Below are 17,548 nucleotides of genomic sequence, written 5' to 3' on the forward strand. Positions count from 1 at the left end.
TAGTAGTAGTCATCTTTGCCTAGCCCAGGAAATATACAGATGTGTAATTAAATCCCCCACAAACGTAATTTTGGGAAAAGGAAACATTTTGATCTGATTCTATAATTACCACTGACTCGCAATGCCTTCAGTCATGGCATTTGTGTGTCTTCTACTTTGTCAAAGTTTTTTTTTTCATTCACTGGTGTATTTCTGAATGCCTTTAACAGCTGTGGCTGTGTCAAACTGGCACCAGGCCTCACAATTCCTTTTAGATCTCACTTGTGAGTGGTGGATGTACAAGTACTTATGCCACCACAGGCTGCTTCTCAGATGCATTCATAGGAAGCTGACCGAAAGGGTGGAGTAGCCAGGACCTAAATTAGCTGCCTTGAAGTGAGGTGCATTTATTTCACCATACCCCCACCCCCTTACACTGCTTTATTCATTTTAATACAGCTGTCAAATTACAGGCAATGTATTCAAAATTGGATTGCATATCTAGGTTAACAACAGTAATTTTAAAAAACTACAAGATGAGTGTTTAGCCTAGCACTTAAGAAACTTCTATCCTACGTTGGAAAACCCAGGTTCCACTTCTAGTTCTTACCTTGACTTCGGTTTCTTGTTAATGCAGACCTTGGGAAGCAGTGGTGATGTCTTCAGGCACTGGGGTTCTGCTCCCCACAGGAAGAGCCTGCAATGAGTTCTCAGCTCCCAGAGACATACTTGGTAGTTGTGGGCAATCAGGAGGTGAACCCGCAAATTGGAATTCTGATTGTCTCTCACATTTTTTTTATTACATTTAAAAATTTATTTTGTTTTATGATGTGGACACAGGCTCTGGGGTTGCCTGTGCCCTTCCCCAAGGTCCCTGTCTTCCCCACTGATTTCCCCTCTAGTACAGTTGATGTCATTCATGAACAGTCACAAGCCCATCATGCTGTTATTGAAGTGTTACCCTACAATGCAGGCATGGACATTGTCAGCGAGTCCATCAGCTTACTGCTTGGATGTATTCAGTTCTTTCACTGGGTGTCCATCTCTGGTCTGTATGCACAGAGACACAGAGTGCTTTGTCTCCATATCTGAACGGATCAGTCCCCGCTACACTTCCATTATATATCCCCTGAAATACAGAGCCAGTGAGCACAGTCCACAACAGGGGAAAATGATGAAGTTTGATCAGCATAAAGTTAAAAACACATGCTGCAAAAATAAACACGCCTCTCAAGATTGGTGAAAATGGGGATGGAAAACCCTCTTGTAGGTATAGATGCTAGTGCGTGACGCTGTGGTGCTGAGGGAGTTACGTGATGTGGTGTAGGATCTGGTGGCAGTGGGGAACTGGGATGGCTGCTTACTGAGTTCAGAGTTTATTCTTGGGATAATGAAAATACTCTGTAACAAAATATTATTACAGAGTTTTGCATGCACAGGATGGTGAATGTACCCAGTCTCACAAGTGCTCAATTTTATGTGATCTGTAGTTAGCCATACCTGTTCTGAATGCTAGCAATTTATAAGTCCATGCGTGTTTGATCCTTAGCAGATACATCCATGATATTTCAGAAAGGATTTTAAGCATTTGTCTTTTAGCAGTAGGAGAGCTGACATTCCTCACACATACTTCTGAAAAATGTTTCCTATATATTTGTTTAACATACGCTAATTCTACAATCCCTATGAACAATTACAGTAATATGGATTCCACACGCCCACCCCCCACAAGTTATATCCTTATTTCTGAATTGAGTATTCCATCCACATGGTCAGTTTCTTCATTTGGACTTAACCCGAGTCATAGTGTATTTTACATTTGTATAATACTTCAAAATACAAGAACACTCAGGTTTAATTAGTGGAAACTTTCCTGTGGTCACTGAGTTAGCATCCCACTGTTGAAACTCGGGCTTTAGTTTCAGATCAGTTTCTGCTGTGGAAGAGCAGAGTCCATCCAGAGCCCACGTGTAGGGGCAGGGAAAAGTAGCACTTACACCTGAGCTACTGTTGCCGTCGAATGCCTGCTAATGTATTTATCTAAATTGAAATTCTAAATCACATGGAATCAATTTTTTTTACATAGTGTAATATTTCCTCCCTCTTCTCTGTTTGCAGGTCTGTGGAATTGAAGGATAAATGGCATTGCTTTCTGGAAAGGTATTTGTGCAGGATACACATTTTGTGTCTTTAGTTTGTGATCAGAGAACATAATCTCTGGAAACAATGTAACCACATGAACCCTCCTTAATAACACTTCAGATCATCTTCAGACTGTTTCTCCCTTGGATATATTCATTGTTGAGGAAGTTCTAGATGCACCCCTCATTCTTTCTCTGCCTAAAACCTTTTGAATGAAGCAACCATGGTCCTCAGTATATAGTAAATTCCTGTAAATCCAGGCTGCTGTGCTGGGTGAGTCTCACAGCAACACTGCCTGTTACCCTTTTTAGGTCGTGTGTTGGTGGCGTCAGTTCCTTCAGTGCAGGCAAGAATGCTCGGTTGACATATCACAGAAATTATTTTCAAGACCACATGTTCCTTTCCCAAATTACTTCCCTACCCATATTTTGACCTTGGTAAGGCACTCTAAATGCAGATGTTTTCCATGGATACATCTTATAAGAGTAAAAATGCTACAGATATATGAGCATAGACATGCATAGTCTACAAATATGTGTCTTCGATAACTCAAGCAAAATTTTCACATATATGAATTATATATATACATATATATATAAACATGGGTTGATTTGAAAAGAATGATTGGCTAATTTATTTGTGTATTTTATGGATTTTATTAGATCAATCACCCAAAGCCAGAAGATGGATGGATTGCAGAATACTCTGGTTAAAATCACTACCCGTAATATTAATAATTCTTCCAGTGTAAGTATGCTTTTCACCAAAAAAAATTTAAACTACAACTATATGACTTAGCCATAATGAAAGAGACACAGGGATAGGAGGGCTGGAGAAAGTGACAGGAGAGAAAAAGAGAGAAGGGAGGAAGAGAGGAGAGGAGAGGAACTGGGAGTGTTGGAGGGTTAGTGAGAGCGTGATAGAAGAACCTTGTATCAATGTATCTTCAGATGTACATGCAATACTTCATGTGTATCAAGTAAGAGATTATGTGAAGCAATGGAATCTGGTGATTCAGTGCTTGTGCTAAAAACGTGAATCTCCCGTTGAATATCCATAGAATTTCATTCTTAAAAACATTATTTTTCTAAGGCAGTATTCTGGGAAATAAATCTTTCCCTCTGATTTTTACTACTTTCAGATGATGATTTCATTTCCAGTTTTCATGTTTGTTAAAATACTTTCATTTATTCTGATGGAATATTTTAAGAGAATGCAATGTACAAACTAGAGATGGGTATGCCATGCACCGTATAGGCTGTAACCCAGATGTGCCTGTTTGGTTGACATTTTGTCCTGTTTGGATTCTTAAAAATTTCTTTTCATTGTCCCTCTAGATAGGTGTCTTCATGTGCCTTTTCTGAAGTCAGTTCCATGTGGTGTACCCTTTAATCCTTGAACACTGCACAAGCCCAAATAAAATCATATTCTTGTGCAGCCACCGTCCAGGCCTCACCTGGAAATTGAACACCAATTGAAACAATGCTTCCACCTGTTTTTCATATTCCCGTCGAGCATCACTTTGTGATGCTCCCTTTCTGGGACAGGACCCACTCCACAGGGTCGGCTGCTGCTTTGAGCTGCTTACACCTAACTTCTACTTTGCCAGAACTGAGTAGAATTCTGAAGGGATGAAGCATTTAGGAGAGCAGAGTGTGTCTGCCTCATTTTTTTGAATGCTGTTGGAAGGAGCAGTTTCAATGGGATCACACTTGATTTCTGAAGTTAGGGTACACTAGCCAATATGTTGTTGGGTGTGACCAACACAACAGATGTACTCTGTGCTTTATGCCAGTGTCAGATCACACAAAGTGCCGTTGCAGGGGAAAAAGTTCAACAGAGTTGTTTGCAGCAGATATTCATACAACACCAATGCTACTCACTCATATTGGGAGATCAGTTTCCTTCTAATGTTCATTAATTTTATCTCACAGAAACAACCGTTTCCTATAGTACTTTCCAGTTCTAGTGCATGTTGCGTTCCTAAGTTTCTTTTTCCTGAAAATGGATGTTTCCAGTTCACTACTGAATGGCACTTTTTGACGAATCTTGAAAAAGATGTTTTAGCTGATATTTTCTTCTGCACACGTTTTGCTCCACTGCCTGTTGTTCCGCATGCTTTCTGGTGACTAGTCTAAGCCTCCTCTACTGATCACCTGTGTGTACGTCTTTCCTGCTTCCCATCCTGTTTTCAGTATCTTCTGTTTCTGGTGTGGAGTGATTCAACAGTACTGTGTCAGAACAGTCACAGGGTGCTGAAGCTCCCCTCAGGTCCTTGAGTCTGCCCTGACTGCAGAGAACAGAGGCATTGCCAGCACCAGCGACCTCCGAAGGCCCTCTCTTGGTATCTTGTGCCAACGGCCTGTAGAAGGGTGTGAATCTGGGCACTTCACAGTTCTAGACCTGTGCACCACCCCCTCCCTGGCCACTAGCCCAGGTTCAACACCAGTTGGGGACCTGTCCTCTTGACAGAATCAGAATTACATTGCTCTGTGTAGAGTAAACTGCTTGTGCTTAGTGACGCATGCATTAGAGCCACCACAGCCACCATGAGATGCTGGTCCATCCCCTCCAAGTTCCTTCCTAACTAAATGACAGCTGGTCCACCCCTCGTATCTAAATGTGCCTTGTGCCCTCTGGTCCAGCTGCTTTGTGGAAGAATGGGGAAAACTGTGTGCGCCTTCCCTGCAGTCACCTGCCGGGAGTCTTTCTTCCTCTCTGGCTGCAGTCTGAACCCAGAATCAGTGGGGTGTGCAAGACTCCACATCTGATAATGTCGCCCGTGATTCCGGACACCATGGTCTGCTCCCATCTCTGTCTCTGCTTCTGGCATTTCCTCCAGTTTCCAGCTTTGTGTGTCCTCCCACTGCTGCTTGACCTCACCATCCAAACTGCTCTGTGGTGTGTCTGTGGCTTCTGCAGAATTTCTACCTCAGGATTCTAACCAACTCTCATCTCCTTTGCTAACCTTTCCTAGTCATCCATCTTCACCAACTCTTTTACTTGAATTTATTTTGTTTACAAAGATATCAAGATCACAAGGAGAGGCAGGTATCCTGGCAGTGATTATTTTGAATGTAATGCTTCCATATATCATGATAAACCATTATTTTATGATCTGCGTGAGTTATAAAAAGATGATTCTCCCTTCAAAATGAAGGGAAATTATCTGTAAATGGATAATGCAGAGCTTCAAATTTCTGTGGAAGGGCTTTCAGGTAGCTCAAAAATAGGACTTAAATATTGAGCATTTTTGTTCTTGAACTGTGGATTCACAGTGTCAATGAATGTGGGGAGTGGAAATCTAAGTGGGTGTGATGCCTGTCTTTGTGAGGGTGCTTCCTACAAAGCGGTTTAGTAAGAATGTCCTCCACAGTCGGTTCTTAACCTCACATGACCAAGTCTGAACATAAACAGGCAGCCAGCCGGGGAAGGAGAGGGACCAGCCCTTCGTTGCAGAACAATTCCCTGTGAAGGAAAGAATTTTTGCCGCAGAGAATCAGTCCCTTGATGGGTCCTGCCTGAATTGACATTCTTTCTCTTTGATCCTATGTTATGTTTTCCATACCATATTAAACTATTTCCTATACTTTAATGTGAGTTTTTCTCCTGGCTCTGAGTTATGTAAAGTCATGCAAATAAATTATTCAGCATTGGCACTTTTTATTTTTCATTTGATAGTCCTCAAACTTGTCCTTTAACTGGGTAAGGATTTTATAATCGTGTAATCATGTGCTGAAATGTTTCTCCATATCACCAGTTTATATTCTCCTTTTCTCTTTTACAGTCTGCCATTTTAGCAGCTCACAATTTAGACACCATCAGGGATGTTATCAACATGGCATTGCCAGGGCTAGGATTAACTGTAAGTAACCTGAAAACTGCTTTAAAATAACAACTTTGATCTTTGATAAATGTATTTCCATGTTGCTACTGGTACATGGGTACCTACAGTGTGTGTGTTTGTATGATGTACTATGAGGCATAAGGGACCAACTGCATATACAATGTGTATTGCCCCTAGAAACATGAAATCATGGGGTAGAATGCAGTAGGGATATTTGTGTGTGGTCATTGCTCTTATGTTTTGATTTTAAACTTTGCATGAGTTGGAAGGCATAGTTTAATAAAACATGGGTATAATTTCAGATGACTTTCCACGGGTTTTAATTTGAATCTCACAAAGGTATAAAGCATTTTGTCAGCTTTCTAATGTCCTAATATGAAAATTGTAGACGTGTGTTTGGATTGCTGTTTCTGTACACTCCCATTCCCCTGATTCCATAACTGCTGACCCGATTGCTCTGTCTCATAATCTCAGCATGAAGATCCCTAAAGTACAGGTCTGATTTTTTTGTTTGTTTTGAGAATCAGAGTACATAACGAGGCAGAGAGGGGGAGAGAAGCAAGCAGAAAGATGAGAGAAAAGCAGATACAAGGAGCATTCTCCCTTCCACTGGTTCAGTCTCCAGAAGGCTAGAGTGCCCTAGGATGTCCTGGAGCCAGGAATATAACTGATGAACCCTGAGTAGTTGAAAGGACCTGATTACTTGAGCATTTTCAGTTACCTCCCAGAGTGTACCTTTGCAGGAAGCTAGAGCTGGAATTGAAACCCAAGTGTTGTGATACAGTTCTCAAGGATCTTATCCACTTGCTAAAAATCCTCTTATTGTGAATGTTGACATAAAATATATGAAGAGAGTCGTGCTTTAGATACTGGTCCTGAGACTGACATGCCCCGTGCCTGTAAAATTCAGCAAAGGTAAGGTGTGAGTGAAAGCTGGGCTTCTGGGGAATGTGTATAAACACCTCTTGTATGCTTCATGTTTGATTTCCTTTGTTTGGAACAGAGACACACAGGCACACGTAGTCGAGAGTTCACTACTATGGACAACCTCCACAAATGCTTAGCACAATAGCAGGGCTCATTCCTGGAGCTGAGAAGCTCATCCAGTTCTCCTGTGTAGGTGGTGGGAATCCAGATACATGGGCCATCAGTGCTGCGTTGGGATGCACATCCTCAGGATTCCGAGGGGATCCAGTGGCAGTGTCCCGGATCCAGTGTCCCGGCTTAACCCCACACCCTCTGTTGTGGGTAGTGAGTTTCCTGATTTCTAGCCCATCACTTTCCTTTTTAAGTGACTGCATCCTGACAGATGCATAGGTGTGGCCTTTATTGTTCTTCCTGATAGAAATTAGATTTTTAATATGTATATGTGGTATTTGAGATGAAGAGAAAATTCCACACAAATGAGAAGTGACTAAAAGCCTGTGGTGCCCTTGAAGGATGCAGTGGCATTTATATCGGGACCATCAGAATCCCATCCTGTCACTGAAGAGCTTGCCATTCTGTCAGCAGAAAAATAAGGAACAATTTGATAGTATGGTTCCTGGAAATGTTCCCTGTAACTGTGAAAGCTCTATACTATTCTGATATTCAAGATTTTTCTAACGTATTCAAGTCTCCTAAAAGCTGCCGGGGCAAGCGGAGTTGGCATAAGAAACCAATTATTTCACTGCAACACAAGTCAGTTATACATTTGAAAGGAGGATGAATTGCCGAGTTGCTGTGTACTGAGTAAAACATACAGCCCTGCACTGAAGTCTAATGAGTAATGTATGTGAACTCTGAAGAAGAACTAGGCCTTGGAGGAGAGTGAGTTGTTGTATGAATGGGGTTGGTGACAAAGATTCGACTTTAAATATAGTTGATTTTATTTAATGGCCAGAGTTTTTCTTGGAGTCTCGTCAGAAAAAAAGGAATTTCAATTTACAGATGAGCGGATCCCATTTGTATCTGTATGTGCCAGTTAAGGCATGTAGCATAAGGGTTCCATACCTTCAAGCAAGAGTTTCGTTAGATCTTCCTGCTCCTGAGTAATTTTTAGGCAGTGAAGCTATATGTATGTAAATGATGTTTATGAGAGAGCCTCCCTGCCTGCTAGTGCATTTCCTGAGTAATGAGGCTATCATCAGGCGATGAACGGTTACTCCTTGTGAGTCTCGTTTTGGCTTGCTCGCTCCTGAAAGGAATTAAAACATTGAACAGAAGCATGATACTGATGTGCTGGTTTCAACTGGCATTTCTAGAGTTGCGTGGGTAGTCACGTTCTTGTGGCCTGCTTTTCCAGCTGAGAACCCTCCTTTTGACCATCCCCGTGGTAAGAGTTGTGGGAGTGGAAGCTGATGGGTTAGTTCTGCTTTCTCTTCCTTGCCTTCTGGTCCTGTGCCTGTTCTTTCTGGATGGCTGAGCTTATGATGTCATGTAGGTGTCACCTTGTTTAGGCAGTCTTGGCAGGCAGTACGTGTACATGGACAGAGTCATGGAAAAGGAAATCATACCATTCTCCTAGGAGTCTGCTGATGGCTGAAACAGTGATCAGGAGTAGACTTGTGGTCGTTAGTGTAGTAGCATAAATGTGATTCCTTAACCCTTAGGCCACTTTGTTGAGCAGAATTGTGGATCAGATAGCATTGGCCCTGGTCCCAGTTATTTTCTTCTTTGGAAATGTAGAAATGCTCTGGAAATACGTGTTTAAGTACTCTCTGATGAAAACATGTTTTGAGGCCAAGTCCTTTTTTTCTCCAAGGGCTCAGAAAGAGATTACCAGCTGTGGGTCCATTATGGCAAGACCGAGGCCCCATTCCCACTCATGGGTAAGTGTTCTGGAAAATAAAAACATACTAATTATTTCAAAATTGCACTTAAAAAACCTGTATATCCATGTTTGCCCAAAAGTTTAAACACTCTCACAATGGAGACGACCTCTTGCAATCGTCATTCACGCATTTAAAACTGAAATGCCACATGCTCATTCCACGGCAGACACAGGTGCCTGATCTCTGACTTGATGCACTCGTTTTTACTATAGAAGGAGCAAAAATGAAGTTTGTCACCTGCTTTTACAGGTGCAGATGAAAGATATTTCTTGGACTTGTTCCTTTGGTATGAAATGAAAATGGAATCGAACTTCATTTTCTCAAGCAGATGATGGATACATATGTCCTCATTTAAATTCCCCATTTCACCTTATGTTCCATAGGACACCTGTGTGTTTTTCTTTTCATGATGCTGTTCCATAGGCAAAGGGGAGCTTGAGTTGCACCAGCGCAGTGCCCACACTGACAGCCGGTGTGATTGATTATACTTCTCACCATCAGCCTGATATAAAATGAGATTCTTCTCTGCCTAGGCCATGAAAATCCATACACAATTCAGGAGCACTATTATCGGACTTCCATCCGTCAGTCCGCACCGGGGAAGCCCACCTCTCCCCATATCCTTCTGGAGTCCATCCCAGAGATCTTAGCTGATGGAAGACTGCAGTTTATCCTGACATGCCGGGGCAAGCCAAGACCCCAGCGTAGAGGTGGTGAGTACTTTTATTAGATGCAATGGCCTGCTCTCAGCACATATCTGCATTTCTGAGAACAAAATTGGAACACAAATGGATTCTAACACCAAGGTGTTCTGACACCAAGGTCTTCCCTGTGTGGGAGGATGAATATGAAGAAACAGAACCAGCTGGAGAGAAATGGTTTGAAATCAGAATCCAGCACAGTTTAGGATTATGCTTGTTCTAATGTTAGAACTTCTGTCAGCTCTAGATGTCCTGTGCATTTTCCCAATAAAATTAAGCATGTATAAACCCGGGTATCTTCAGAAATTGCCTTCTGAGGGGTAGATGTAAGGGCACAGTGAGTTAAGATGCATCTTACAGTGCTGGAATCATGTTGTAGCACCAGTTTGACTCCCAGCTGCTCCAATGATAATAGACCCTGCTGGCGGTGTGCCTGGGATGGCAGCAGAGGGTTACCCAATCCCTGGGCCCCTGCCTCCAACGTGGGAGACTCGGGTGGAGTTCTCGTCTTCAACCACATCCCTTGATGTGTGGCCACTGCAGCAGTGAATGAGTGATTTGAAGAGTTCTTGGCGTGTCCTTATGCATTGCAAATAGATCTTTACCAGAAAGCACATCACTTCTGAAGGCCCAAGAAATGATGACTTCCCATCTCTGGTGGGAGATCTGAAGGAGAGTTAAAAGTTTTGGCACTGAATTCAGATCGATTCTGTTTGGGCGGAAGTGACTGGATAGTGTGCTAAATTGTTTTTTGTTATTATGAAACAACATTTTATACTCAGAGGGTGTGGTAAAGTCTACCTCTCCTCCGATTCTGGCCTTGGTGTGTGTGACTACATGAACTTTTCAAATCAGATCTGACTCCTGAATCCACTGATTAGGCTTAGCAGGATATACATACAGTCCAATGTGGGGTGTTCATGATTCAAAGGCAAAAACCGCTTGAGAAGTATCGCTGCCAGAAGAATTGAGCTTGAAAAGCATCCTCATCCTTAGGAGATGAGACACAAAGAGCAAGACACACGGAGATAGAAGCTTCCTGTTCTTTTCTTCACTCCATAAATGCCATGATTGTGCCAGGGTCAGTGCCGGAAGCTGGGATCTTATCCATGTCACCCTTGTGAGAGGCAGGACTGGAGCTGGAAGTTGGGGACTTATTCATGTTGTGTTTGCTAGAAGCAGGAACTTAATTTTGTTAGCCAGGGCCTAGATTTATAAGAAGTTGGAATTGGGACTTGGAGGACATCAGACTCGGGTACTCTGACATGGGCTTCAGGCATCTTATTCAGTAAACTAAACACTTGCCTGGCACCTTACAGGTAATTTGGAGGAAAATTCATAATGCCACATGGATGCAACTAGCTAATTCAGGTGCTATGAACTTGTATGTGGAAAGGACTCGGTTTCTCACTTTTCTAACCCCGACCTCCCCCTCAAAAAATCTGTCAAATGGAAAATGTAGGAAGAATCTGTCATTGTAGGTGTAATCTAATCACTTCACTTTCTCTTCAGCATTTTTCAGAAATTATTTGTCTTGCCTGGGCGCTGCAGCAAGCCAGGACGGCCTGTCTCCGGACACTGATGCTACTGCACAGCCGGTTAGGCTTCAAATGAATGATCTCACAGCAGTCATTTTGGTAGGTAGCGTTATGATTGTTATGCCTCCTGAGCACTGAGAACCTGAGGTATTAAGTGTCCTCATGCAGCTCTGTTTCAAATGTGACAATCATTTGTCAGCCCCTGGCTTTGGCTGACAGGTTCTTATTGTGACCTCAAAAACAAGCACAGTCTGATTAGGAATTGCAGTCTTACTTGAAACACAACAGGAAAAGTGGTAGTCGATCTCACTGGTTTCAGCAGTGTCCTCCAGTGACTTGCTCACTGACGTAGGAAAGGTGCATGTCTGATTCCCTGTGTCCACAGCCCCTCATTTGCAGCCTCTTGCTTGAAGTGTTCCTCTACTCCCTGTGTCTAGATGACTCAGACTTCTCACACAAGCTCTCTCGCGTGAGTTTGGTTTGTATTTCAAATGCTTAAACACATTATTCTCAAATGTATTCATACTTCTATCATGAGAGAATGTGTTGAATAAAGGCCACAGAACTTGGCCCTGTAATTTCCAACAAGGATTTTTAATAGCATGCACACGGGTTGATTGCCCAGTGTATCTGTTTGCTCTCTCCTGTACATAAGGAGATGTCTCCTGGGTGGGAAGGAATTTATCAGATTAGGTCCATCTTGGACGTTCTCCCAGACCTTACTCCATTCACAAGTTCAAGGAGCTCCCAGGGTCCTCATCAAGATGATGTCATCAGTGGGTGAAAAAGTATCAGGTAATACATTATGTTGCAGGCATAAAATATAAAGAGCCTAATAAATGACAAATTCCCTGTGATATTTGTGAAACACGTCTTGCTCTGTTGGCATTAAGATGTGGAAGGCAGTGAAAATCTGGTATAATGGGCATGCAGTCAAAGAAGGCATTCTGTCATATGGGCCTTCACCCTGGTTTTAGATGAGTGTAGGCAGCCACAGAATGTAAGAATGCAGCCCATAGTTATTTAGATAAGGATGGGCTGATGTCAGTAACAGTGGCAATGATATCTTCCTAGTTGGGAGAAACAGGCTTTTGGAAATAGTAACAGCAGGGTAGACAGTAGAGATTGATTCACTGAAAGCTTGAAGAAGAAAACTTTGGTTTAAAAGTTTGATTTATTGGAAGAGGAAGATGAGGTTAAAATCAACAATCAAACCATTCAGCGTATGGGCATTGATTAGATGGATGACTGGAAAATATACTTGGAGACACTGAAACAGATTTCCTTTCTTCCCGTCAGTCAGCTCTTGCCATGTGGATTCACGCACTGTGTCTGTTCCTCTACAGATCCAGTTCATGTTCTGGGCTGGTGGTTGTGAAACGTCCTGTAATTTGTTTACGCATTATTCCTCGCAGGAGATGCTTCACTTTTTAAGGCAAAATGGGCCATCGACAAAGGGCATTTTTCAAAACATTGACAACATAAAATCATTTCTGTGTCTCAAGGAAAGAATTATGTTTGGACATACATTAAATTGGGAGAATGAGTCTCCACTTGTCGTGGCAGCCGCATTAAAGGTAAGGGGAGTTCTGTTGTCATCCATGCACGGTATGAAATCTCTGATGGGTTTCATTTATCCTGGCACTTCAAGAACAGTAATAGGTCAAGTGTTTCAGCATCCAAGAACCTAAAAAACACCTTGGAAATTCCAAATTGTAGGTAACTACTCTCTCTATTGAACAAATTCTGCATGTTTGATAGGCTTTCCTAGTTTTTTTTTTAAGATTTGTTTTATTACAGCCAGATATACAGAGAGGAGGAGAGACAGAAAGGAAGATCCTCCGTCTGATGATTCACTCCCCAAGTGAGCCGCAACGGCCGGTGCTGTGCCGATCCGAAGCCGGGAACCCGGAACCTCCTCCGGCTCTCCCACGCGGGTGCAGTGTCCCAAGGCATTGGGCCGTCCTGGACTGCCTTCCCAGGCCACAAGCAGGGAGCTGGATGGGAAGTGGAGCTGCTGGGATTAGAACCGGCGCCCAGATGGGATCCCGGGGCTTTCTAGGCGAGGACTTTAGCCGCTAGGCCACGGCGCCGGGCCCTGCTTTCCTAGTTTTCAAAATCCACTCCCACTGTCTTCCTCTGAACATGCCATGCAAAATTATGCTGTCATAGTTTCTAATACTTACAGAAGAGTCTTCAAAATCTTTATTATTCATACAGAATGTTGGCCAAAACAATCCTACCTTTGCTGAACTTGACAGCATCTGCCTGATGACATCAAAGTTTCCTAAAGATACCTCATTGGAAGCTGCTGAAAACCATTTTAGGAGTTTTCTACATTAAGCAAATGTCTACCCTAAAATCAAAAGAAACATAGAAACAAAGAAAAGGGTCATTAAGTTCATCATCCAACTGCCCCAGTCTCTTAAGTCTTTCCTTTACAAGTAGTGCAGGAAGGAATGCTTTGAGCTGCCTCAATAGCGACCTCTGTTGGTGCTTACAGTTACATTTGCATAGTAGCCAATCCCCAATGCAAAGTTGAGACAAAGTGCATGCAACAGACAATACAAGGTTCAAATTCTCAAAGTGTTGGGTCTTGTGTTATGCTGGGCCTGGGAATACTGTCATTCCATGTGAGAGCAGCACTTCAAGGTCTTGCTTCTGATGGGGCACCTTGTTAATATGTCCGGGAAGGCAGGACAAGATAGCAAAGCTATTGATGTCCTTGCCACCCACATTGGAGACAAGAATAAAGCTCCTGGATTCTGGCTTCAGACCTTTGGATCTGACCTTGATACTTTAGTAAGTATTATAGTCAGTTGTCTATGCATGATCTCTTTTTCTGTCCCTCCATCTTCCTTCTCCATTACTGCCACCATCTGTTCCTGAATCCCTCTCACACTTTGTGTATTTATGTATGTGTCTCCTCCTCTGTCTCTGACCATTGAGAAAAAATTTCTAAAACTCAAGTGAGGGGATAGCATTGTTGCCTGGTACAGCCACCACCTGCAATAGGGGCATTGTGTATGGTTCTAATCCTAGGCGTTCCACTTCCCATTCATCTCCCTGTTGACGACTTTGGGAAGCAGTGAAAGATGGCTCAAGAGAGTGGGGCTCTGCACCCTTGTGAGAGACTCAGATGAGTTTCCTGGATCCTGGCTTTGATCTGGCCAATCCCTGATTGTTGTGGTCATCTGGGGAGTGAACCAGCAAATGGAAAACTCTGTCTCTGTGATTTTCCATGTCAGATAAATAAATGTTTTTTAAAATGCTTAAATGATATAAAATGTACATTTGTTTTAAAGTATACACAGGAATTACAAGTATTGTGGATTTCCACAGGGAGATATAATCAAACAAGAAAAATTGAATTGTTGGTAATTTTAGCAACTGTGAAACAAAACCTGCTAATTATTACATAATTATACATATTAAATTTTTGGAAACTCATTATCCTTGCTTCTTTCTCCCCCCCCCCCCCAATAATGCCATATGAGAAGTAGGAACCATTCTGTAGTGTCATATAAGCCACCTGCAGCATGCTGAGATCATGACAGTATATTCTAGGTTGGGCAATCACATGCTTGCACTGCCTTTTCTAAGGCACACACATGCAACTGATGGTACAGATTTTTTTGGAAAGATGTGGCATTTAGCCTTCTGGAAATGTTGTAGTGTGACTCTGGATAAATACGATGTGAATCACCTGGAGAGTTGGTCCAGCCTACAAATAAATGCAAGCACTAAATTGAATTTGCCTTTGAGCAAGCTAGAAGCAGAGGTGCAGTTGCAACTTTCTGTGTTCCGCTTGGGTCATTGTGTGGCTTTCATAACATACCACATCTACTAACTTTGAAACCCAAGGAAGCCGAGAGGGGATATCTATCCTACTCACAGAAATGCAGTACTCAGCGGACCAAGAACCACCCAAATCAACTCATTCCTAGTAATTCAGAGCTGGAGAGTTTCTCTCACATACACCTGGGGCATTTCCTGGGAAACAGGGAAAGAATCTACCTGCCAAGTGACTTCATTGCTCATCAGTGACACAGTCAAGGTATAAAAGGACTTGCAGTTTGTTTCTTCACATTGTTCCTAGTTTGCTAAACTATGCACAAGGAATGCAGATATGTTTATATTTGTTTTATGTGAAGCATGCTGATTGAAGGAGACATAGATAGGGCTGGGATTGTGGTGCAGGGGGTTTAGCTGTTGGCTACAACACAACCATCCCATAGGAGCCCTGGTTCAGGTTGTAGCTGATCTGCTTCAAAACAGCCTTCTCGCTGATGCATATGATAAGGCACTAAAAGATGCTGCAGTGACTCATGGCAGAATTCCTGGCTCCTGGTTTCACTTGGCCCTGCTCTGGCCTGGCCAGCATGGCTGTATGGGGAATAAAGTCTCACTCGCAGCCTCTGTCTCTTCCTGTGTTACTCTGTTGTTCAAATATTCATCTTTTCACCTTTCAAGTAAATTAACATACATACAAGGACAAAAATGTGCATCTGCACACACACATCATCATTACTTATGCTAGTTCACTCCCCGACTGACCACACTGGACTGTGCTGGACTGGGTTGGGCCAGGCTAATGCCTGGATCCTAGAGCTCCATCTTAATATCCAGTGTGTCAGGAGCCCAGGCAATTGGATAGTTATCTACTGCTCTCCCAGGTACATTAGTAAGGAGCTTGAACAGAAGTGGAGCAGCCAAGGATTGACCTGTTCCTCTGATAGGGATCACTGACTTTGTTTTTGGAAGCAATTCAACACACTGCCATAATCATGCCCCAAAGAACCTTTAGACAATAAGGGAGTTTGCCTTCTCTCGTGAAACTGCCCAGACCCAGGTTTTACACATCTCGTTTTAGAAGAAATTAAAGTACCCTTTTCTGCATATACACATTGGTGTAAATCGCAGCCTAAGCTTTATAGAGGTCACAGTTTGAGTTTCTAGAAAGTGCTGATTAAAATGAATATTACAATGAAATATTACCTTTACAGTTTCTCCAAACCATATTTGTCATCAAATTTTTATGACTTTTTTTTTTTAATCTTGGAAAGGATTGTCTTCGGATCATACCTGGAACTCTTTTTACAATGGAACTCTACGATAGTTGGCTTGGTCTCCTTGATGAGGGTGAAGTGGAAATCGCAGAAATCAGAAGGTGGTAATATTCACATCTAATCCAGACATGTCTCCAAATACAGCCAACACAGTTAGAGAAAAATATTAGCTTGTGCTTTAACCACAACAAGCTTGGGCGCTGTGAAGGGGATTCATGTAGTCACACACACAAAGACCGGCATTGGAGGAGAGGTAGACTTTACCACACCCACTGGGTTCTTATTCACACCAAGTAGTGTTGGTATGGAATTATTGACACTGTACTGAATGTCACATGAATGGAGCGGAAACTTACTGATCCCAGAGATATGCTGTAAGAATAGCTCTTTGTTGATCTCACTATCCACTTGTCAATGCTAATTAGGTGGATAACTCTGTGTATGCTGAAAGAATTGACATCAATCACTTTCGCTTGAATTCATACCTTGAATGTGTTTTGCTTCATTGTTTTACTGTTGCCTTGAGACAGCATTGCTTCAGTTTTACCTGACAAGGTAAAATGTTTGCAACTCCAATGCTGTTAAGTTTCCTCAGTAAGCTTTCAGCACATTCTGGAATGCAGCAGCCACTTTTAAGATTTGTGTAAACTGGACATTCACAAAGTTATTCAAGTGAAAAAACATAATTTTAACCTCTCCTTTGCCCCACCCAAGCCCCAGTGATACTTTTAAGAAAATGGAATTTGAAATATTTTGTTCCCTTTCTGTCTCTCACTTCAGCAGGGAAGTGACTGCATTTGTTTGTTTTGCTTGTGTGTGTACGTGTTTAGGCTCTTAGAACACCTGCCCGCATGCAATGTGGATATCCTGAGGCAGTTATGTCTGTGCTTGCATGAGATATCCAACAATGCCTCCTTCAACCTGATGAGCGCATCCAAGCTAGCTTTTTACATCACAACAAGTGTGTTTTCACTGTGGAAATGTACATCGCAGATCGCTTCATTGGAAAATGAAATAGTTAAACAGGTAATGAGGTGCCCCATTTCCATTGTGATGAACCGCATTTTACAATGAAAAGCGCTGTATATCCTTCCTGAATGTCAAGGTCACTTATTCTGTATTTGGAGTTGCGGGAATGTGTGGTGGTAAGTCAGAAACTGAGAGCAGTGAATCACTTCTTTCCAAAGCAGGAAACAGAAACATGAGGCGTTAAAGCACAGGGAAGCGGAATGTTATGTAACATTCTCTAATTAGAGAAGGGAATGTAGGGGTTTTAGTAAGTGGTCAATCTGAGATGCATTCTGTCACTCATCACTGAGGACCATGCACACCTGAATTTCACAGTTTACCAAGCCTTCTCAGCTGGGTAGAGTCAGTAGTGTTAACAACAGTATCCTCAGATCAATAGTGACACAGCCTGTTCGCAATGAGCACATGTAGTCCCCTACTCAGTGACCCT

The 17,548-nt window shown here is 42.4% G+C and overlaps 1 protein-coding gene across 1 annotated transcript in view; it reads left to right on the forward strand.

The window, feature by feature from the left end:
* The window catches only part of LOC131483324 (rho GTPase-activating protein 20-like), a 42,079-nt gene that overhangs the window by 3,363 nt on the left and 21,168 nt on the right, over positions 1-17,548 (forward strand). Inside the window, exons 4-12 of the mRNA XM_058681260.1 lie at positions 2,098-2,139; positions 2,784-2,868; positions 5,909-5,986; positions 8,712-8,778; positions 9,315-9,494; positions 10,995-11,119; positions 12,436-12,597; positions 16,087-16,190; positions 16,920-17,115. Of these exons, the coding sequence (XP_058537243.1) occupies positions 2,098-2,139; positions 2,784-2,868; positions 5,909-5,986; positions 8,712-8,778; positions 9,315-9,494; positions 10,995-11,119; positions 12,436-12,597; positions 16,087-16,190; positions 16,920-17,115 (1,039 nt within the window). The remainder of the gene's footprint in view (positions 1-2,097; positions 2,140-2,783; positions 2,869-5,908; positions 5,987-8,711; positions 8,779-9,314; positions 9,495-10,994; positions 11,120-12,435; positions 12,598-16,086; positions 16,191-16,919; positions 17,116-17,548) is intronic.

This window comes from Ochotona princeps, chromosome 25 (assembly GCF_030435755.1).
Source record: "Ochotona princeps isolate mOchPri1 chromosome 25, mOchPri1.hap1, whole genome shotgun sequence".
NCBI classification, from domain to species: domain Eukaryota; kingdom Metazoa; phylum Chordata; class Mammalia; order Lagomorpha; family Ochotonidae; genus Ochotona; species Ochotona princeps.